The 23,588-nt window shown below is 55.9% G+C and overlaps 1 protein-coding gene across 4 annotated transcripts in view; it reads right to left on the reverse strand.

Annotated features, from left to right (window-relative positions):
• TRIOBP (TRIO and F-actin binding protein) overlaps positions 1–23,588 on the reverse strand; it is a 59,101-nt gene that overhangs the window by 7,328 nt on the left and 28,185 nt on the right. The window contains exons 11-18 of one of the 4 annotated variants that reach the window (XM_027540839.1): positions 21,858–21,995; positions 12,167–12,223; positions 9,458–9,526; positions 9,244–9,333; positions 8,764–8,873; positions 6,606–7,131; positions 5,852–5,962; positions 95–242 (exon numbers count right to left, since the gene is read on the reverse strand). In XM_027540839.1, the coding sequence (XP_027396640.1) occupies positions 95–242; positions 5,852–5,962; positions 6,606–7,131; positions 8,764–8,873; positions 9,244–9,333; positions 9,458–9,526; positions 12,167–12,223; positions 21,858–21,995 (1,249 nt within the window). Of the gene's footprint in view, positions 1–94; positions 243–4,343; positions 5,296–5,851; positions 5,963–6,605; positions 7,132–8,763; positions 8,874–9,243; positions 9,334–9,457; positions 9,527–12,166; positions 12,224–17,077; positions 17,283–21,857; positions 21,996–23,588 lie in introns of those variants that run through there. The other 3 variants (XM_027540842.1, XM_027540841.1, XM_027540840.1) reach the window with 3 other exon arrangements.

The raw sequence follows: 23,588 nt of genomic DNA on the forward strand, positions 1-23,588 counted from the left end.
ATCTCTTATTTAAAGACCTCCAGTCAAGAGGAGCCACAGCCTGGAGGCTCATGGGGCCGGGCCCTGCTGTGCCGTTCCTGCCCAGGGTCCTCACCCGAGGCTGTGGCCGCTGTCTCCTCAGCCAGGAGCCATTCCTTCTCCTGCTGCAGCCGCTGCAGCTCCCGTTCGTGGTGCCGCTGTAGCTCCTGCATCACCTGCTGGTGCGAAGACTCCATCTCTGCCAGGCTGCGCTCGCATGCCTCCTGCAGGTGGGAGGCCAGGACATCACGGGGCTGCCCCCATGGCCCAGGTAGTGCCCCTTTCCCAGCCTGAGGCAAGAAGCCTCGGGGGCAGGCCTGCCCTGGTCCAGGCTTCACCACCTCTCCCTCAAGACCCTGGCATCATCAGCCTGTATCTGCCCCTGCTCCCCGCCACCCACAACCCCCAGCCTGTCATTCTGCTTCAAACCCTTCTGGGCTTCCCATCCTGCAGAGCAAATCCCTGCTCCAGTGTCTGCCAACCCTGATGGTCTCAACCTAAGTCCTCCCCAACCAAGGAACATCATAGTTACTTAAAAAAGAAAAAAAACAAAACAGCTCATGGCATGTTCACACCTCTGAGCTTTAGCTCATGTTATTCCCACTGCCTGGAACTTTCTTTTACAACTTTCTCTTCCCGGGTAATCCACTTGGCCTGCAGCCTGGCTTAAATATCCTCCGAGCTCTGACTCTGGTCAGCCTCTCCCCTGTTTTTAAAGGCTCTGCTTCTGCCAGATTATAAATCCCCACCCCCCACACCCACCAAACAAAGAAGATCTGATACAGTTCAGAGTCCCTGGGGTCTAGGCCAGGCCTGACTTGTGGCAGATGCTGAGTAAGCAAACTGAAATTGATGACTTAGCACAAAATGGGGCTGTGCAGACAAGACCGGCAAGTTTTTAAATGACTGATAATACCCACTGCTGGGAGAGTCAGCTGCAACCGGGTGTGTGAAGGGCAGTTTGGTGGTGTCATCAAATTTTAATGACCCTTTAACCTGGCAGGTCCACTCCTAGGAATGACCCCACAGAAAGTCACGCATGTACAAAGACTCTTAGACAAGGGTATCGCCTGCGGCCAGGTTGGTAACAGGTGAAAAATGGAAACAAGGTAAGTACCTAACAGGAAAGCCCTTAAATAAGTTATGGGATTGCACTTTACAAAGGATCTGGGCAGCTGTTAAAAGACAGAGCTGCCCACGCAGACTGCTGTGGAAAGGTGTCTCGAAAGTTAGGTCATGAAAGCTGGTTTCTGATGATACACGTGGTGTGACCCCATTCACGGACCAAAAACACTTAAGAGCTGTAGGTCTGAGTACCTGTGCATAAGGCCACAGAAAAAGGTATAGAAGGCTACCCTGGAAAGTAGAGTGGATGACCCTCCGAAGATGTCCACGCCCTACTCCGAGAACCAGCGAATGTGTTACCTTACACGGCCCAGGAGACTAGTGATTGCTAATCAGCTGACCTTAAAATAGGGAGATTATCCTAGATTATCCTCTGGGCCGAAAGTAATCACAGGGTCCTTGGATGTGGAAGAGGAGGCAGGAGAGCAGGGAGAGGGAGAGGGGACTAAGGCAGGAGCCCAGTGGGAAGAGAGAAGGACCGGACTCTCCTGCACAAGTTCTGAAGATGATGGAAGGGACCATGAGCCAAGGAATGCAGGCGACTGCTGGACACTAGAAAAGGTGAGGAGATGGAGCCTCCCCAGAGCCTATGGAAAGGAACGAGATCCCATGGATGCCTGGATTTTATTAATAGCCTGGGGAGACCCACGTTAGACTTCTACTCTACAGAACTGTGAGATGATTAATTGTGTTACTTATGTTTCTGGCAATTCATCACAGCTGCAACAGAAAACTATACAGATATGCTTAGAAGGTAACCAAGGTAACCCCTGGGGCTGGAAGCAGGTAGGGGGAGGAGAGTTCACACATTTGTTTTTAACATTTTGATTTGTTTGAAATTATTTTTGAAAATGTAAGCAAATTTCTTACATGATTAATATATGTTTAAGATCATTCAAAAGGGAAGGGGAAGAGCCAAGGGAGAAACAGGAGGCACAGATAAGAGACCCGATGCAGATAAGAGGCTGAGTCCTCCCCCAAGGCACAGGGCACCTCACGGCTGGGGACGGAGGATGACCCCCACCACACCAGCAGCCACATCTGGGGGGCTGCATGGGCCAGTCTGGGGAAGGACAAGGGCCAGGTCTCCAGGATCCAGGTGTTCCGAGCTGTGGGTAGGGGACACCTGTCTCACTGAGCCTCTGTGTGTCCCCTCAGGTGGGGCAATGGAACATGGCCCTGGGAGTTCCACAGACTGGGTCCTAGTCCTGGCTGTACCACGGAGTGAACCCGAACAAGCCTGTTCCCCTCTTTCAGCCTCAATCTCCTCATCTGTAATACAGACCCCATAAGACCAACTCTCAAGGCTCCCTGAGCTAAGTCAGCGTTCACTGTAGAGATCACCCACCTGTAGAGACAGGAGCCTAAAGGAGATGGGATTGCTGTTCTTAAAGAGCCCCATCAGGCCGGCAGACCTGGCAGTCAATACGGCGTCCAGAGGCTGCTGTCAGGAGGTGGGCACTAGCCCATGAGGAGGGGCTCCTAGAAGGCCAGGCGCTGCTCCCTCTGACCTGCCTTTCTGAGGGCCCAAGTGTGATGGCTGCCACCACTGATGTGGATCAAAGTAGGTAAAGTGCCCGTGGCCGCTACTGCAGTAGGCACTGAAGCCCCAGGCCCCCTGGCTGCTGTCCTGCAGTAGCAAACCCCACAAGCTGGAAGGGGGGCACCCCCTTGGCCTGAGATATCAGGCTTGGGAATCCCTGCCCTGCTGTCACCTCACTAGGGTCCACTGACTCTCCAGCTGCCTCCCCTGGGGCCTGAGGGGACACAGACGGTTCAGCTCCTCTTTTTGGGTACCCTCCCCTACCCCGTCTTGGGCTGTTTCCCCATTATGCCCTTCTCACCCCCCATTCCACCTGCTACCCCTGCCCATCCCAATCTAACAGGATGAAACACTGACAGCCTTGGGGAGCCCAGCGGGCGCCTGGGGACCAGGAAGCCAGGACTGCAGACACAAGTCTGCTGCCAGCTTGGAGGACTCGCCTCCTCTCTGGGTCTCCGTTTCCCCATCTGTACCCTGAGAAGTCAGAGCAGTGCTTTTCCAGCTTTGTTTTAGTGACAGAAACCTTCCTGCAAGGGAAATTAATGCAGGTTCTAATAGTCAAAGACAGTGCTGCTCCAGGGCCAACAACTGTGGATGGACCCACCCAAAAAAGGCAGCCTCTGGGGTGTCCAAGGGGTCCACCAAGCTCAGTCTGAAGCCCTCTGGGGTGGGTAGGGGGCATCTCTGAGGTGCCTGGAGGCCTCAGGTGGTGGTGCTGGCCCCTCTATCTAGAGATGCCCCACCTTCCTCTGGCCTCGAGGGAGCCCTAACAATAACTGGGCCCTCCCTTTCCCCTTCCCCACATCAGGTGATCCCCAGGCTCACCCTCCACAATACACCCCCAACTCCCCTCAGCCCTGGTCTCCCTTCAGCTGAATGTTCCAGAACCACTCAGCCCCAGATGGCCCCTGGCCTTGCACGGTGGCCCCAGCTTCTGGCCAGCTCCCCTCTGCCTTCCTCGAGGCAGTGGGCCAGCCTGAAGCTCCCCTCCCCACCCCCACCCTCTTCCCTCCCCCCTCCTTCAGCAGCGTCCTAGCTCCTAGTGCTAGGACTCCCTGCATACTAACCCCACCTTCCTGATGTCGCGTCCCAGACCCCAAACCTCCTGAGGTGTGTGGGTCGCGATCCCAGCTTCTCACCTCGGCAGTGGGCGTCTCCTTGATGAATACCCAGCGGCAACGCCCTCCTGCCTCAGCCCCCGCTCCCACCCCCAGCTCCAGGAACACTTCCTGAGAGCCCCACGCTCCCTCGGAATCTCTAGAAGGCCTCCCTGCCCAGAGCCTGGGACCCCAGCCGTCTTTTTTTTTTTTTTGCTTCAGACAAGGGTGTGCTATCTGGGGAACAGCAATTGTCAAATTTTTAGGAATTCTGTGGTGCAGCTATTTAGCATAGCTGTTATCGGAAATTATAATTAGTTGCATTAAAAGCAAGGCTGAGGGACTTCCCTGGCAGTCCAGGGAATCTGCCTTCCAATGCAGGGAACACGGGTTTGGTCCCTGGTAGGGGAACTAAGATCCTACATGCTGAGGGACAGCTAAGCTGTGCGTTCCAACAAGAGAGAAGCCGGCACACAGCAGTGAAGAGGCTGAAAGCAGCAACTAACACCCAGTGCAGACAAAACCAAGTAAGTGTTAAAAAACAAAGCTGATACTCAAGATTCATTACCTCCTAATTATGTCACTGCATTTTATTATTAGCTATGCTCTGAGGTTATTTACATGTCCTGTATCTGCAGGGTGGAAATGCCACATGATGCTCGGTGCAGTTTCCCAACTCTGTTCAGGGACATCAGCCATAGCAGAAATATTTACACCATGGAAACTGGTAAACATTACAAATCAGAGCTTGATTTACTGTTTTGTTGATTGTCCAGACTTAACCAAATGATGAGAAAAAGCTATTAACGCTCACAGTACAGATTAAACTTCAAAATGTGCACTAGCTCAGACTGCTACATTGTACACAGAACAAAATCCCAAGAAATGTCCTCAAAAGAATACTTTCAAATAGTCTCAACAGTAAAGTATCTTTCAGTTCAGCAAAGAAGTTGCTCATGACATTGACCAAGTAAAGTTTAGGCATATATCTGGCTGTCATACTCATTCACACACAAAAAAATGCCAACCAACATTCATGTTAGAACGACACTCATTTGTCAGTTTGCTGTGGATACGAGCATTTGGAGAAATCAACAACAGTACTCTGAGAAAAATCAATTTGCAATATGGAATTCACAATAGAAGCATGACGTATTTTTTATTTGTAAGTTGCACACTAAACATGCTCTGTATCAGTAAAATTTACAATAAACATATATAAGTGTGTCAGTGTGTACACGCACACGTATTTTTTTCTGGAGAACTAGTTGTCCCGGACATGACAATCAAAAGTGTCTCTGGACACGGCCAAAATGTCCCCAGGGGAACAAAATCAACCCTTGTTGAGTCGCTGTCCTAGGCAGGCTGTGCGTCCCCCGAGGGCCACTGGAGGCACTCATGTCCTGTAGACCACCTTGCTCAGGGCCTCCGCCCGGCAGGATTTTCCAGTGTTTAGGGAGCGACTCCCAGGGGCCTAGCCTTCCCTGGTGGCTCAGTTGGTAAAGAATCCGCCTGCAATGTGGAAGACCTGGGTTCGATCCCTGGGTTGGGAAGATCCCCTGGAGAAGGGAATGGCTACCCACTAAAGTATTCTGGCCTAGAGAATTCCATGGACTGGATAGTCCATAGGGTTGCAAAGAGTCAGACACAACTGAGTGACTTTAACTTTCCCAGGAGCCTGCCCCCTGGGGGTCCCATGCTCCATCAGGCCCCTCTTCCCCAGAGCAGTACAGAGGAAGGGAGTCTAAGTACAAAAGGTCACGTGGGGGCTCACGCATGGGCTCTGCAGTCAGCTGGACCCAAGTTCAAATCCCACCTCTGACATCTGCAGGCCAGTTGACCTCAGGCAAGTCACATACCCTCTTATAGCTCAGTGGCCTTGTCTGCAAAATGGGCACAGTCCTCACGTCCACCCTCTGGGGAGATTAAGTGAGATGGTGCACATCAAAGGCCTCACCCGGGTTCCACTCTGGTATAGGAAGGGCTCCCAGAATATCAGCTGTTTTCTCAAAACACGGCAACCAGAAACCCATCCCCAACCCCCAACACAACAGCTCCATGGCCTTACCTGTGAGATGTAGCCAGGGGGTATGTGGCCGTCCTCCTGGGACTTGGGTGCACCCTGAGGAGCCTCCCCTTGGAGACGCCATGCCTCCAGTTGGGCACGAAGGGACTGGACCTACGGGGATGGGGGGAGGCAAGGTCAGTGAGGGTCTTAAAAGGGGAATGGAGCTGGCGGGATGAAGTGGCCCTGGTGTGGACACACGGGCAAGGGGGACGTTCCAGGTGCTTCCTGGATGGCCAGGTCAGGGACCCAGGAGAGCGCTGGCCTAGAGAAGAAGGCTTAACAGGGTTGGGAGCAAGATACCACAGTCACAGATATTTACCTATTATACAGGTGGGAGGAAACTTCTTGGAGCCTCAGTTTCCCATCAGAGAAACAGTGAGGCGGTCTACCCTATGGGACCATGAAACGGCCATGTGACCAGGTGAGGACTGCATGAGCCAATGTAAGTAAGGAGGGCCTAGTACAAGGCTTGGCATGCAGAAGGTGCTCAATAAACGGTCGCTCCCTTCTCTTCCCCCTTCCCTTCTCTGGGATTGCTGAGGACAGAACAAAGATGGGGAAAAACAAACAAAAACAAAAGATCCCCAAGGTCCAGGAAAGAAGTCCAGTTTACAAGGCATCTGGTGTCATGGCTCAGGGGTGAACTCCCCAGTCACCGTAGGTATGCAAGAACTAACGCTACAGCATGAGTGCAGGGACGTTAAGGGCGCTGGTGGGGTGAGGAGGCTCCCAGAGGCCAGCCGTGCCCGCCTACCTCCTTCTCCAGCGCCTCGTGGCTGTCGCTCGGGGCCCCCCGGCGCTCCCCGCGGCCTTGGTTGAGCAGGGCAGTAAGAGGCACCCGCTTGTTCTCCCGAAGGGGCAGCTTCTCCAGCTCCTGCCACTTCTTCTCAATCTCCTCGCTGAGCCGGCTCTGCTGGTCCTCGGTCAGGGGGGCGCCCAGGACCCGGCGTGGACCCTCACCTGCCGGTGTCTCCGTGGCCCGGCTGTCCGTGGCCTCGAACCACTTGCGTCGCTCCTCGGAGCGTTGGGCCAGGTCCCGCTCCAGCTCCTCCTGCTTGGCTGGGCGGTCGAGGGTGCGGGCTGGGGTGCGGGCCCGCTGTGGGGAGCCCTGAGTCAGCGGGGAGAGCTCCACGTAGTCCAGCAACTGCCGCTGCCCGTCTGCCTTCCGGGGGCCACCCCGGCTGATGACCTCAGAGCCCACCCGCTGCTCCCCTGCCTTCAGGGAGCCCTTTGGGGTGCCGTAGCTGTGCAGCGTGTTCTCCTTGTTGCAGTCCGAGAGCCTAGGGGGCCAGCAGAGCCACGTCAGGTGGGACCTGGCCTGCTTGGTCCCAAAACAAGCACTTCTGGAGTGTGACCCGCGCGTCGGGGCCTGGGGACAGACCCCAGTGGAGGAAGCAGGTTAGAACTACCGCTCCCTCATTAACAGATCCTGGGAACCATCCCAGCTCGGCCACTTCCAGGGAACCTGGCCGCCCTCTCTAAGCCTCAGTCATCTCACCTGTAATATGGGACAACAATGCCTCTTACAGGAGGGACGTGAGGACTAGATGAGTGAATGTGTGCAACGCCTTTGTGAATGGTGATGGCAGCATCAGCGTTAAGGGTGTGGTGGGAGACAAGGCCCTGGGTTCAAGAGGCTCAGTGGAATAGGGGAGATGCCCAGGGGCACTGCAGGTGAGGTGAACAGTGGCCTCTGGCTACACAGGCACAAACTGTGGAGACACATAACAACTTCTTCCATAACAACACTTTTTCCATAGCAACACTGGGTACGTGGTCACCTGGCCAGAAACTAAAGTGTCCCTTGCCGCTACAAGTGTCCATGTGACCACTCTGCCCAGTGCAAGTGAGAGGCGGCACCCTTCAAAGGACCAGGTGTGCCCTGGCCTGGCTCCTGGCTTGGACCTGTGAGAATGTGAGCAGTGTTCTGGCCCAGAGTCAAGGCTGGGGGCTAGGGGCTGCACAGCCGCCCCACCAGGTCTGGGCTGGAGTGAGAAATAAACCTCTCCCTTGCATGAACCTGTGTTTGGGGTTTCTTTGCTATAGCAGTGAAGCCTATACAGCAAACCATAGTCCAGCTGCACAGTGGGCAAGAGTTTATAAAGCGCCTCTGTGCATATCCTCACACGACACCTGGCGTGACAGGTGAGGAATCTGAATCTCAGTCCAGACAGCAACTGGCCTAAGGTTGCCAGCCAGGGTGTGGCTGGGCAGGCAGACACACACTCCGTGCCCCCTCAATACCAAGCTTCAGTTTCTGCTGCCCAACAGCCAGAGTTTTGACCCTCAGAGACATCTGGGCTTTTTGTTTGTTTGTTTAAAAAGATGCTTACTTAAATTTATTTTTATTTACTTTTTGGGTGTGCTGCGTGGCATGGGAGACTTTTAGCTCCCTCACCAGGGATAGAACCCATGCCCCCCTGCAGTGGAAGCACAGAGTCCTAACCACTGGACTGCCAGGCAAGTCCCACATCTGGGGTTTATACTGTGTGGGGGCTCTACCACCAGGTCACTCAACCCTCCCGCCCCTCTCCCCACAGCGACCTCCACAGGGAGTGAGTCCCCCACCCAGACTAAGTAGCCATCCCCTCTCCCTGACACAGGCTCAGACACAGCCCCCTAGGCACACAGACAAGCAGCCACCTCACAGGCCCTTTGACTCAGCGGCACTTCTCCAAAGAGCCGAGGCCTCTCCCCACCCTTTCAGGGTGGGATGAGTCAACCTCCAAAGCTCAAGGTATTTCTGGATGAGTGCCACAGATACCCACTGCCCCCTCCCCCACCTCCCTATTTTGTTGGCAGAGAAACTGAGGCCCAGGGCCCTCAGGCGAGCACTGGACACCCATTCAGGATGCAGGGCTGGGGGGATGGTAAGCGCCTCCCCGAAGTCCCCAGTCCAGCCCAGCACATACTTGGTGACATCTGGGGCTGAGGTGGGACGCACAGTCTTCCTCAGAGCCTCGATCCAGTTCCTCCGGATGCCCGAGGTCATGGCCGACAAGGTATAGACAGCGTCTTTGGTCTGCAAGTCCACCCCACAGGTAGGTTGCCACCTGGCCAGCTTCCTTGCTCCTTCCCCACTCTGGGCCCCGGGGAGGTGCCCTTCCCTCCTCTTGAGCCTGGAGGTGAGCAGAGGATGCATACCCTCTCCTCCTAGCCTTGGAAGAGCCCCATCCCCTCCACAGTCTCTCCAACATTCGAATCGGCTTGCCAGTGATTCCTGGGATTGCCCCAGACAAGCTCGGTGTTGGCAGCAGAGCTTCTCGCTGGCTCTGAGGACAAGGTCTCTGGGGAAATGAGTGATGGGAGCCAGTCTGGTGAGCCACACTCCACCCCCACGCCTCCTCTGGGGGCCCTCCAGGGATACCGCCCGCAGCAGCCCGCAGGCTCACATGGATCTGGAAGCCATAGTTGCGCTGCACCGCGTACTCGGTGACGTCCGTGCAGGAGCGCAGGTCGATCTCGCCGTCCAGCTCATCCGCCTGCAGCAGGAGGGCTCATGATGGTCCATGGACTCCAGGGATCCCTCCCTGAACCCCCTGACCCCCTACCAGGGGGCCCCTGGAACCTGATGGGGGAAGGAGCCCTCCCACTTCATTGTCTCACCTCCTCAGCGGTGGAATCCCGGTAGTACTTGAGGCTTGAGTCGGTCAACACAAACCAGTGCTTCTTCCACTGCGAAGGAGAGATGGCCGTGAGTAAGGGTCGGGGGCATGGAATGAGTGTGTGTTTGTGCATCATTCCACAGGCATCTTGGGTGCTTCCAGGTCAACTGTTCGGCTTGCAGCAGGTGCCTGGCACCCTCACCAGCTGGGCTGAGGGGTGGGGGTCAGGGGACAGTGCAGAGTCACAAAATCCACATTTGTAGTTAGCTCCTCCATTCCCTCTCTGAGCCTCGGGAGCAGCATCTGTGAAATGGGTTGGCTTCTCTTCACTAACTACACCCTCCCTTTCTTTCTGAGAGCCCTTCCCTGATTTGTTGACAATTCCATAGGCCTCTTGATCCTTTCCGCCAAGATCATCAAGGTTCCTATACGCAAATCCTGCCCAGTGCAGTCCAGGAAGGGATTGTGACCTGGGTAAGGGCATTTGCCTAGCAAGCCAGGGGCCAGGACTTCAAGAGTTTTCTTCCATATGCTACTCCTGGATCGATCACCCCAACAGCCAAGGACAAGTCTCCCAGAGAGGACCAGAAGGGGGCCCAGGGATAAGTGTCTGAGAGCTGGTCATATTCTGTTTCTTGATCTAGGTGCTGGTTACGTATATGTGCAGCTATGAGAATGCATTATCTGTACATTTATGATGTGGGCACCTTTCTGCAATGCTTCTCTCTGCTGCAGATGGGGTTAGGTTGGCAGGACATGTAGGAGAGGGGTGGGGGCATCAGAACAGCCTGATATGAAAGTGCCAAGCTCAGCTCACGTCTGGGCTTCTGGCCACTCACTGGAATGCCAGTCAAGATCCACCCACTGCCAGGGTCAGCCCATGTCCTCCACAGCTCCCCCGCATCGCCAAGCTCTGGTTGTTAATACTTCAAGTACTTGGTTTTCTTTCCTCAAGAAGATGGTTAAGTTTTCAAGGATATGCCAGGATGATACTTTCTACTTCTTTCCACACTGGCCTCCCATGAGAAATAGGACTTCAGCATCCAAGAGACCTGGGTGACAGCTATTTCATCCCTTGCTAGCTGTGTGTCTTTAGTCAAGTGTCTCAACCTCTCTGAGCTTCAGTTTTCTGACTTGTAAAGTAGGGCTAAGTAGTCCCTAAGCCTCCTGGTGAGGTCAGAGATTCCTAACCCTCCCCGGAATGTCTCTCATGGCACCTGGCGTGTGGTCAGGCACTAGGGTGTCGAGGATTGTTCTGAGAGACTTGCTCTGTTAGAACCACGCTGTTCTTCTGAGTGACCCGAGCTGCTACACACAGGACAACTGTTCCTCTGTCAAGTGGGGCAGGGGTTCAGGCCCAAAGATCTCTTAGGCCCTTCCAGGCTTCGTCTACGACTGCCTGGGATGGCAACTGGCCGGAACTCTGGGCCTCAGGCACCCCAGGTTCTAGGCCTGGGTTTGCCCAAGGTGCTGCTGGGCCTGGAAGAGATCAAAGCCCTTGCGGGCCTGTCTCCTGTCTGTGTACCACGGGGTCGGGCTGGCTGAACTCCCAGGGCCCTTCCAGCTCGGACATTCCAAAACCCTGTGAAAGAGAATGAGTAATGGCCAGTTCTGGGTGGGGCTCATAGTCTCTGCCCTCCAGAGACCCTGGGTGGGGAGGCTGGGAAGGGTCACTGGCGGGATGCCCGGCCTTGTGTGAGCCTGGAGCCCAGCCACCAGGGGGCTGGCAAGCAGGCAGCGGGTTCAGAAGGTTGTGGGCTAGAGGGAATAAAGCATGTGGGTAGGGAATACAATGAGATTCCCTTTGGCTTCAAGCCCTCCGTGGCATGCGGGCTGCATGCAGACCCAAGCTGCGGGCGCATGCAGGACCCGGGCAGGGAGACGTCCCCTCCCAGGCTGGGTGGGCAGGAGGCCAGCTCCACCTCCAGCCTGGCAGCCAGAAGGGTAGAATGGTGAAAAGCTACTGTCCCTTCTGGCTCTAAGGATGCACACAGTAGAGAAAGGGAAGGGTGATTAGCTGAGGCCCAAGCGGGCACTGAGGGCTCTGTGGAACATTTTATGTGCTTGACCTCTGTGACTGTTATCCAGCCTGGAAAGAATTCTCACTACCCAGCATGCCCATTTCACAGATGAGGCCACTGAGGCTGGAAGAAGCTGTGACTCACTGGGGCCCCAGGTTGGTGAGACTTCAAGAAATGTACTCTGAGCCCCCACCCCAGGGCTGGGGGGAGCTGCTGCATGGCTGAGCCTTTGGGAATCTGTATACATCTCAGGCTGGATGATCTCTGTGAACCCTTCCACTCCAGACCCTCAGATACCCAGCCAGGGTCATCAAGAGGTGGAAGGGCCTAGGGGCTCTTGGTGAGGAGAGAGAATGGGGTGCAGGGCGTGAAGGGCCAGGAGGCCACCATCCTGGTGACCTTTACATACTGCAGGCTGCTTCATGAAACTGAGATGACTAGCAGCCTCTGGCCTCCCACCCCGCAGCCCAAGGCCTTCTTTCCAGCAGGACAAGAAACGTCCCCCTCAGGGTTCCCACTCTGGCCCTCACCCTCTAACCCCTCCATCCAGAAGCCAGGGTCTCTAGATGGCTGGACAGGCCAGGGAAGCTGCTCAGCCACCTGGGCAGCCCCCAGGACCCTACAGGGCCCTGCAGCAACCCCACTGCCCACCCCCTACCCTTCACCCCACCCCACCACAGCCCTCCTACCTCTCCAGGCTCATCCAAGATAGACATCCATCCCTTCTTGAAGTTTAGCAGATCGGGCTATGGGGAGAGGGGGTGGCAGGTGAGTCAGGCCCAGCGAGAACCAAAGGGGCTCATCCTACCTGCTCTAAGTCCTATAAGAGTCCTGGGAAGCCAGGAAGGAGGGTTGAGGACCCAGATAACCCCCCAAATCCAGGCAGGCTCCCAGCCACTGAAGCAGCCTTGGTCCCCTTCCTGAACATCTGGCAACCTCTGAGAGGTGGGCTGGGTGACTGGCCATCCACCACAGACCTCCAAGCTCCCGCCCTGGCCAGCCTGCTTCCTCACCTGAGTGTGGAGGAGAGGGAGAGAGAGAGGGGAGAGAACTCTGCCTGGAACAAGGAACCCTTACAGAGGTCAGAGGACAGGCCAGATCAGCAGGGCTGAGTGAACTGTCCAGTTCCTCTCACTGAGGCCCAGGCAGATAATGCCCTAATGATCTTACCCACCCCCAACCCAATAACCCTCCCGTGATCCAACCAGCCCTGCCCTTCCTCGTCTCCTGGAGACCCTGAAAGATGGAGCCAGGCCCAGGGTGTGGTCTGAGACCCCCTGGGCGCCCCCAGCTCTTGGAAGGGCCGGGGAGAGGGTACCTCAGTTCTGGCAAGTCCTACCTGCCGAGTGCTGCCCAGGGGGGCACGGCCCCGGGGTCTGGGGGCTCCCAGCTGTAGCATGTTCCATAGGGACCTGGAGCTAGGTCCCCCCGGCCTAGCCCCTAGAGGACAAAACTGCTCATCTGCGCATTTTCTCTGGCCAGGCCAATCCTCAGACCCTCCTGGCCTGCTGGGGAGACCTCTCTCTCTTGTCTAAGTCCCGATCCCCCTGCTGTCTCAGCTCCTGCTCGCTGGTGGGCCAAGCTGGCCGGCAGGGAGGAGGCTGCCACCTGTTGCCATGGCTCTGAGCCCACCTATCAGCACCTGCATCACAGCTCCACCGGGCCAAGGTGTCTGGTTGCGTGGAGGGAGCGGGTGGCATGGCTCAGCGGGGTGGATGGTGACAACGGTTGGAAACCTGGAAACTGGAGCCACCTGACCTGGCCACCTGCCCTGACCCGCTTTCCTCTGAGGAAGCCCCATTTTCCTCTTCCTCCGGTGGAGGAAGAGGCCTGAGAGGGGCTTGGGCCAGCAGCCTGGACCTCCTGAGCCATCCTCAGCCATGGCCTTGGGACCAAGGCCCCTGGATCTCGGCAGGCTGGCGGCCCAACCCCTGCATCATGCCCTTCCCTGCAGACCTGTCTGACGGAAGGGACACGGGCTCTGCTCAGACCTGGGAAACCCCAGGCTGTGTACGCCCTGTCTGCTTTCTCTTCTTCCCCGCCCTGTTCCCCACGTGGGCCAGAAGCTGCCCAGGGCGGTTCTAAGCTCAGACTGAAGACCAATAGCCATGCTCAGGGCCACCAAGTCATCTGGATCCATGTGCAGACAGGGGCCTCCCGTGGCCTCAGGGCCTGGCATGCTGTGACCCCAGGGGAAACCTGCTGATTAAATATCCACCCTCCTCTACCTCCCTGATCTAAATTCCTGTGCTTTGGGGGCTGTTCCCACCCCACCTCCTGGCAGCTGAGGAGCCAGGCTTTTTAGGATGGACCACAGAGCTGGCATCACTGTGTAGACCTGGGGAGAGCTCCCCAGGAAGGACCAGCTGACCACCCAGCCAATAAGACAGCCAAGCTGGGGCTGGGAGAGTCATGGGCTTCCAGAGGCTGAGGAAGGGCAGGAATGACAGGTTGGGACCCCGAGGGCTGCCTGGGAAGCAGAGTGACCTTCCTAAGTCACATCCCCTCCCTGAGCCCAGATGTTTGATGTGGCAAATGATGGGGGGGGGGGTCCTGCCCTCCCCCAAGTTCCATGAGAGAAACTACACACAGAAACACTGGTACCCACACACTATCAGGAATGAGATGGGATGGTGACCTTGGGGAGAGAAGGCCACCAGTGTGAGTTTTTAAACCTTCTGGCGGGCGAGGTCCTGCAGTTACCTGGGAAGCCCCCAAGGGTCAAAAGGTCAGAGAACCTAACTCCCTGCCCCCTGTAACTTCACACATGGCTCCTCAGCCCCAGATACCTTCCCTCCACCTGCAGGAAGCTCCCTTTCCCCCTTTTTTCCCCTCCGGAGCACTGATAGCACCTCACAGCAGCCCTCCCTCCTTTGACCACAGGTCAACTGTGCCTCAAGCCAGCCTGGACCATGGACGCCGCCCCCTGTGTGCGCGCTCTGGCAGGGGACCTGCTCCCAAAGGCCTAGTGTCACAGGCCTGCCTCAAAGCCTCAGGGACGGCTTCAGAACAAGGTCCGGCTGCCTCAGGACAGCACGAAAGCCTCAGCCTGGCCTCACCCCTGCTTAGGGGGCCCCATGGTTTACGTCATCACACTTCCTCTCTGATCCCCCACACACCAGGACTGGGGCCCTCCACACACACCTATGTCCTCTGCTTGAAACACAAGGCCTCCTCCACCTCCTTCACCCAGGCAGACCCCTTCTCATGCCTTGAGACCTGGCTTCACTGCCACCTCCGAGGCACCTTTCCCAGTACACACCACACCAGATGACTTCCCAGGGCCTCTGTGGCATTTGTGATCATCCTGAAGCCACTCACTTATCCCTCAAGGCTAGACCAGAAGCAACTCCATCAGGGACACGCGCTGTTCACCCCCCCCCCGACAAGATCTTAGGACTCGGGACATTCATACAAATTTCTTTCTTCCCTTCTTTCTTTTCATCTCTCTCTTATTTTTTTGAACCAGGCCCTGTTCTACACCAGGAAATCAGCGGTGAACAAGAGATGCAGCCCCTGCCTGGTGGAACTCTGGAGAGAGACAATAAACAAGTGAGCAGGTGTATAATTTGATGCCAGGCAGCGGCTGAGGATGAGGCTCCAGGGGGAAGGCTGCACCCAGCTAAGGCAAAAGAAGGTGGAGCAGAGCCTGACTCCAGGCCCAGCTTCCTGAAGCCTCTAAGCATTGACACGTTCATAGCACCTTTGCCACTTGCTCGTTCAGATTTCTGAGGTTGAAGTCAGGGAGATGGGGCCAGGAGAGAGGAAGAGGATGTGAAGAAGCAATGGGCAGGATACTAGCCTGGAGTGGGCTCAGGTCTGAGAGCAGCCAAGATGAATCCGGTAAACACTGTCAAAGGTCATTACGAGCCTCCTCTCTGCTCCATAACCTTTCATAACTCTCCAGTGCCCCTGAACAAGCCCAAGCTGCTCTTCCTGGCCTCTGAGGCCCTCCTTCCCAAGTCCTTTTTCTATGTTTTCACCATTTCATTCCCCAAATACGGCCACCAGCCTTGGTCCACACTGTACACCCCCCCCCACAATCCCTCTCCATTTGACAAAGTCCTATAGTCCCAGGAAGTCATTTCCCTCGGGAAGCCTCTTCCCACCAGCAGGGATGGGCCCCCACATGCTGCTTCTGGCAGCCTTACCTGAGTTCAGCATGTGCTTCCCCAGGAAAGGCAACTATGTACATTTATCCGATCCTGAGACAAAACTAGGACAGACCAAGTTACAAATTCTGGCTCAGCCAGGGCCGGGCCATGTCACCCAGGGCACATAAGTTCACTACCTACAGTGTGAACTCATCAGTGTCCTCACGGGTTAGACCGGGAGTTACCATCAACCTGCAGGGATCCAAGCTGGTAATGTGACAGCACCCAGTTTCAGGGCCTGGCAGGCACCCCATAGGCAATGCAACCACTCTCCACTAGCCTAAGGCGGGGATGGGGGGGTGGGGTGGAAGACACTGACTCAGCTCCTCCCCCCACATCCCTCTCTACTCCCTGACAGGGGAGGGGAGGCTGCTGACAACAGGAAGGGCCAGCAGAGAGGTGGCAGGATGTGCAGAGGCTGAGGAAGTCCAGGCAGTGAGCAGGTCATCGCACTTAGGAGGCAGGGGCCCTGCGCACACCCACGCTGCTCAACTGCCCCCAACTCTCCTCACCAGGCTGTCAGAGCCTCCCTAAGGCGCCTGCCAGAAACCAAAAGCACTCCTGCCCCTCCCTTCCAGAACATCACAGTGAAGGGGCCAGAGTGACCTGGAAAAGGGCTACTCCTTCCCTTACACTCAGGGTAACCTCTGGCAACTCACCGACGCCCCTCTCCAAGCCTCAGTTTATTACACTGTGGAACGGGGCTATCGGTGAACTCAGCTATGAGACGCAATATGATAATTAAGGTACAAGTACTGATAGAGGTTGGGTATGACTTATCCCCAAGAGAAAGACAAATCCCTGCCACCGTGTTCCTCACTCCCAATGGCTGGCCTGCCCCACCCAAGGTCCCAGAGCCACTGCGAAGTGGCAAGTCCGGGAAAGCACGGTATCCTGCTACTTCAGAAGTCCCAGGATGGGCTCCAGAGGCCTCTTTTCACCCAGCCAACCTGCGCCCAGCGCCCACACGGCCGGACAGACTTCCCAGACCCGCACCAGCGAGACCCATTCCAACCAAGGGAGCGCCTCTCTCCAGCCCCTGGCGAGACCCAGACCCGGGCTAGGCCCATCTCCGCTCCTCCCGCGACCCAGAACCCTGGGAGACCCTTAAGAATCTGGCGCAACTTGGGGGAATCAGACCAGGTTTTCACTAAAGGGAGCTGGAGAAGAGAAGGGGAAAGGGCCACCCCGAATCTGTCCATGATTGGACCTGCAAAAGTTAGGGGGTGGTGCCTGAGAGCTAGAGTTCCCATCTTCTAGGGGTAGGGGTTGACCGGGCTCCTGGCTCGGAAAAGTGAGGCCGGGGGCAGGTGAGGCAGGACAGCCGGCCCGTGCGGCCGGAGGGGGTTGCCCAGAGGGGAGCGGCGCGGCTCTGGCTCCGGCTGTCGCTCTCCTCCCGGCCTGGGGGTGCAGAAGGGCTGCACCCCTGGCGGGGGGGGCACTCACCGTCATGTCGGCACCCAGGGGCGGCAAGAGCAGGAGGCAGGAAGGTGGAAAGGACTCTCGGGCTGGGCTCAGCGGAGCGGGAATCCCGCCGCCGCCGCCGCCCCTCTCGGCCGCCAGCCGCCGCTCCTCCCGGCCCTTCCCTTCCCCGGCGCTGCCCCGGCCCCTTCCATCCGCCCATAAAACTTTTTTTTTTTTTTTCAAACTTCCTGGGAGGATCCGGAATGGCCAATGGGCGGCGGGGTAGCCGGGACAAACAGCGGCGGGGGCCGCAGGCGGGCCAATGGGAGAGCGGGAAAGGCCCGGAGGCGGGGCCTCTTGCGACGGGACGGGCGAGCAGGGGCGGTCCCCGGCATGGCGGATGGGGGCGGAGGGGGCGGAGGGAGCGGAGGGGGCGGAGGCAGCGGAGGGCGGGCCGGGCTCTGGCCCCGGGGGCGTGCTGGGAGGAAGGAAGGGCCCAGCGTGCAGGTGACTCCGTCCGGCCGCTGCGCGGGAGTGCGGGGTGGGGGCAGCGGGGTGTGGCACCCTCGTCGCCCAGCAACGGTTCCCCCGACCCAGTCGCCAGGCGCCAGACGGGAGCGATGGGTCCATTAGGGCTCTGCCCCTCGATTGGGTGACGACGCGGGCAAAGCACCCAATACTACCAACTCAGCGTGTCCCACTCGCCCAGCCTGGCTCATTACCTATGTAATGGACTTTCGTCCTTAACCACAGACCCGACAAGGGGGTGTCCTTGCCTCCATTTTACTAATGAGAAAATGAAGACTCAGAGAGGTGAGCCAGCTTGCTCAAGATCACACAGGAAGAAGAGGCGGGGGTTCTTAACAAGTAAGAGTGGGCGCTAGTGGTAAAGAACCCGCTTGCCAATGCAGGAGACACTAGAGACTCGGATTCCATCCCTGGGTTGGGACGATCCCCTGGAGGAGGGCATGGCAACCCACTCCAGTATTCTTGCCTGGAGAATTCCGTAGAGGAGCCTGAAAGGTTACAGTCCATAGCGTCACAAAGAGCCAAGCAACTTAGCACAATCTAAGCGCAAAGTGAGTTCTGGAATCATAGGGCCTTCCCATTTAAATGCCCCCTCCTCACAGGGAGTCTTTCTCTGTTTAAGAACCTCATTTTGTGTTCTTGGGTGTGGACTGTTTCTCTTTCCCAAAGCACTTGGTGGTTTTTAAGAGGTTCTTTGCCTGCAGGAGCTCCTCTAAGCCTACAGCTGAGGAGGGACTGTGATGGAATTTGTTGCTAAGTGCATGGAATGGCTTATGGAGCATTGTGACTCAAGCCCTGTGTTACCTTAAGCAAAGTATTTAACCTCTCTGTGCCTCAGCTTCACCTTCTGTAAAATGAGATGATGCTATCATCTCACAGGCTGCTGTAAGGATTAAGTGTTTATTTAAATAAAGCACCTAGAACACTCCCTTTATCCCTAGTTAGTTCTCCTTAGGTAAGACATAGGGTGATTGGAATAATTACCATCTCAGTGATTCTGCCATCTCACTTTGGGGTTCAGAAATTATTTCTGTCATGATTATAATTACTATCCCCATTTCACAAATTAAAGAAGTGGAGGCCCAGGGAGCTGAAGTTCTCCCAGCATTTCCCACTGGAATTCTCTCCACCCTGAGAAATGAGACCACGGATAAGTCCTCCTAGACACTGGCCTTCTGGCATTGCTGAGCAGTGGTCTCATCCTACCCCTATACCTCACTCAGGCATTTATTTGGTCCTTGGGAGAGTGAGTGAACGGACAGAAGACCTCAGCTACCACCCTTGCCCAGTGGCATGGGCACTGGGCACCTGACAGCACCAGCCTCCTTGCTGGTTTCCAGGCCCCCGGGACTCTCTTCCAGTACCCTCAACACAGTGATTAGAACACTCCCCTGCCCAGAGTTCTTCAACACTTCTCCACTGCTGAGAGGTACATTCTTGTGCCAGCAGTCAGTGCTCATTATCATATGGCCCCTGCCTGCTGTCCTTCATCATTAGACACACACACATTTCACGTGCTAGGGCTGCACAAGCACCAGGATGTCCCAGAATAAGCCAGGTCCCCTGTGCCTCCCTAATGGCACATGTTGTTCTGTGCTGTGTCTGGAACACTTCCCTTCCTGTCCTCTTATGCCCCAACACACACACACTCACTCTCTCCCTCCCCTCCCTCCAAATGTTTGTTTGCCTGGAAAATTCCTCCTCACCCTTCAAGTCTCAGTCTAAAGGAAGCCAGAGTGCCCCCAGCACAGACTGAGAATCTCCGTGTCCAGAGCTCCCTGCATCTGTATACTCTACAACTCAAGTGATGACCACACTGTGTCCTGACCAGTTCTATGTCAGTGTCCTTACAAACTGTGAGCTCCCTGTGGGCAGGAAGAGTGGTTTTCGTCTATATCATGTAAAGCCCAGGGCCTCAGCCCATATCAGGTTTTTCACAAATGTTGGTCCAGTGAGTGAATGCACAAGTGAACCAATGACTGCCTTACTGCAACTTGCCCTGGTAAGAGGGATGGTACAGCTTTAGGGACCCAGGAGTGACTTCTTAAACAGAGCTTTGGGGTTATCCAGTTTCAGACCATTCTTCTATTGAGGATAACAATATGAGGCTCAGAGAAGGGAGACAATGGCCTAAAGCCACACCAGTTAGGAGCAGAGACAGAACTCAAGCCTTAGGTTTCCTGGCTCTTGACCTTGGACTAATTTCACTATCCAGCCTGAGAGATGTTTAATGCTGCTCTGAGTAACTGTCTGGGTGGTTCCACTAGCAGTTCTGTCTCTCAGCTCCTGATTTTCCTCACCCCTGGATGAGAGAAGAGCTGCCAGTTCGTTGAGCCTCAATTGCTGTATCTGTCCAATGGGGAAAATCTGCGGAGCCTCTAGGGGCTGCAAGGACTCTGCAAGGAGACACAGATGCATGGAGGTGGTAGGGACAGGGTGGGCTCTGAGGTTGGCTAGAGCAGGCTTCAAATCCTAGCTCTCCCCTATGTGTGACCTAGAACGAGTGAGTTTCATTCCTTCATCTATGAAATGGACAATGTGAACCATACCTGTTACACCCAAGGGCGAGGATTCAATGCAATCAGGTGTACCACTCACTGAACACAGAGCCGAGCACATAGTAGGTGCACAATAAATGCTGGTTATCATCACCAGCAGCAGCATCCCAGAGTCCATTTCCACATTTCTCTTCCCCTGCTCTCCCACCAAGGACTTACCTGCTCCCTCCTGCTGGACTACTCTGTGTTAGTGACCTTTAGTTGGGCTGATAAGGTAATTCCCGCCCCTTAAAGATACCACCCTGCCTAGATAACCATGTTTGCTTGGTTATCCTTGTGCCTTAACCCCCATAGAGAAGCAGAGAGGAAATGAAGAAGTGGATGGGGGACTTCCCCAGTGGTCCAGTAGTTATGACTCCACGCTTCCCCTGCAGGGAGCAGAGGTTTGATCCCTGGTTGGGGAAATAAGATCCCACATGCCATGTGGCCAAAAAATAAACAAAAATAAATAAACTGAGCCAAGCTATATCTTTTTTAAATACTAAAAAGAAAAGAAGAAGCAGATGGGAAAGCTAGTGTTTGGACACTGCCCCCCACCCCACCCCCTCACACCTCTGTACATCCTGATGTCTCTGAGCCAGTCCTCCCCACAGCCCTGATCATCGGCATATATATATTATTTTCCCATTAGACAGATGTGGCAACTGAGGCTTGGTGAGTTTGGCTGCAGCCATGCTCTCATCAAGAAATGAGGAAAATCAGCAAGCGGCTGGTTCCTCTAAACCCTAGCCATGCACCCTTGGGCAAGTCCACCTCACCTCCCTGAGTTTACACTGTGTCTAATTACAGCATCTAGTGTGCCCAGCTTCGGAGAAGGCAATGGCACCCCACTCCAGCACTCCTGCCTGGAAAATCCCATGGACGGAGGAGCCTGGTAGGCTGCAGTCCGTGGGGTCGCTAAGTCGGACACGACTGAGCAACTTCACTTTCACTTTTCACTTTCATGCATTGGAGAAGGAAATGGCAACCCACTCCAGTGTTCTTGCCTGGAGAATCCCAGGGACGGGGGAGCCTGGTGGGCTGCCGTCTATGGGGTCGCACAGAGTCAGACATGACTGAAGCGACTTAGCAGCAGCAGCAGCAATGTGCCCAGCTTAGAGCTAGACCCCCAGCTTATCAGAGTACAAGAACCAGCCTGTCACTGAGAGAAGAGAGCCCACAAGCCAGCCTGTGGCCCCTGGAGGTGGCCAGGCCTGCTCCCTCCACCGTGATGCAGGGGCCAGAGAGAGCAAATCTCAGCTGCCTCCCCTCCCCTCTCCTCGCTCTTGAGGAAACCCCAAACCAGAGGCCTGAGTGTTTACAGCCCTCTCTGGGTAGAGGATGGGTTACGTAATGCCAGATGTTTGTGCAACTGGCTCAGGCCCAGGTCTGAGACACACTTTGCAATCCCAGAGCCCCTCGCAGGCCCTCTCTCCCTCTCCCCCTCCCCCACTCCCAGCCTGGCTGCCCTTGGCCTATATGCTGATTGGGAGCTTCAGCTGTGTGGATTATTCCATCACCCTTCACCCTGCAAGCTGAAAGCGGCCCCAGCCCAGTCCTGCAGGTGGGACAGGCCCCTCACCGCAGAGACCAAGGGAGCTCAGGGCTCTGCTTCCAGCTCTCCTTTCTCAAGTGCGGGTCCCACATCTCTCCCTCTCAGCCCCTACTGGTTTTCCTCTGCCTAACACCAGCCTCCTCCCTCCCCTCCCCCTCTCTCTCCCACCCTCACCCCTCCCACCGCACTGGAGCCAGCCTACCCTTTGCCACCTGAGGACCCCCAGAGACAGCAGGAACGGATTGAACAGCGTGGGACGGTCCCCGGGCATCCGCCATGAGGTCACCAGTCGGCCCTTGAGTGGGCTCCCAGCCTTGCCCTCTGCTGGCCTCTTGTCTGCCTGTCAAACAGGGTCCAGTGTTGGCCCCCAGGTCCCTTTGGTGGGATGGGGGAGTCCCTGATGACAGCCTCCCCTGCCCATGCTGCCACGCCCACCTCACAGGCCCAGAGTTGCCATCTTCCTCCATCCCAGAACTGCCGAGAAAAGAGCTTGTGAACTCGTTCACCCGTGAGGTATTGGTTGGCAGGGCTCTGGGGGCTCAGCACCCTTGGGAATGTGCACTTCTCCACCCTCAAATTGGACCCCAGGGAGCCAGCAGGAGAGGAATGCAGACCACAGATGTGTGTTCAGCCCGCATAGGGTTTTCAGATTATTTTGCATTAGGTTCCAGTGTTAATCAAGAGGTTAACACATAACTACATATTTCCAGCTTCTCTTGAAATATCTAAAGATGGAGAAACTCTGGGTCCCTCTTCCCCATGGCAACAGTCCTCTGGAGCCAAGGAGTCACCCAAGTGTCCCCTAACCCCGAGTCCCCCATCTGCCTACTCTCCTCACCTTTGTGAAAGGAACGAGTCCCAGACATCTACAGTCATACCCAGCAGAGCCCCCAAGTGCACCCGCTTTGGAGTCATCTTTGTTTGGGGATTCCCTAGTGGCTCAGCTGGTAAAGAATCCACCGGCAATGCAGGAGACCTGGGTTCAATCGCTGGGTTGGGAAGATCCCCTGGAGAAGGGAATGGCTACCCACTCCAATATTCTGGCCTGGAGAATTCCGTGGACTGTATAGTCCATGGGGGTCTCAAAGAGTTGGGCACGACTGAGCGACTTTCACCTTCACTTGTTGGGGAAACTGAGGCCCCTGTGAAGCAGAGGCATTTGCCCAAAGTCACAGAGGAGGTTACTGGCACAGGCAGGACAGAACCCAGGTGTCCCAAGTCCCCAGTATCCAGAGATTCTCTGGATGTGGGACATGAAGCATCAAAGCACATGTCCAGAGGACACTGTGGGGGAGGACAGCCCCGACCCTGCACCACATCCCCATCACAGCCCTGACCACTAGACCGTAGGCTCCATGATGGCACTCCAGTTCACCTCTGGCGCACACACAGGCATATAGAAGGTGCTCACTAAGTATGCAAGCGAATGAATGAATGAATGAGGCAGTTGTCATTCTGTCCAGTCTACGCTTCCTGGGGGTGGACTGAGAGGTTTTCTGGGTTGCTGGGGCAGGCCCATTTCATGGAGCCTAAAGGGAGACCACTATATTTCTATTTCCTCTTTGTTCACAAAACTCTGGTCCCAGGAAGTGTGAAGAAATAACACAGAAAGAGGAGGAGCAAAGCTGCCGGAGTCCCTGGGAGAACTGGAAGCACCTTTAGTGACCAGTCCCCATCACCTCCCATTTCACAGATGGCCCACTCAGCAGTGAGCATGCTGCTTCTACTCTGCGAGGCCACAAAGGCAATCAGGGCAGAGCTGGGAAGCGGTGTTGCGGGGGGAGCAGGGAGAGGCCTGGGTAGGGGGTTCTGAGTCCCAGGTCCTAATCTGAGCTCCGCCACCGGTGGGCTATATGATCCAGGATGACTGCCCTGCCCCTCGTTTCCTCCTCTGCCCAACAGTCAGGGGTCGGGCAGAATCCCCCCAGCTCAG

Source organism: Bos indicus x Bos taurus, chromosome 5, assembly GCF_003369695.1.
Source record: "Bos indicus x Bos taurus breed Angus x Brahman F1 hybrid chromosome 5, Bos_hybrid_MaternalHap_v2.0, whole genome shotgun sequence".
NCBI classification, from domain to species: Eukaryota; Metazoa; Chordata; class Mammalia; order Artiodactyla; family Bovidae; genus Bos; species Bos indicus x Bos taurus.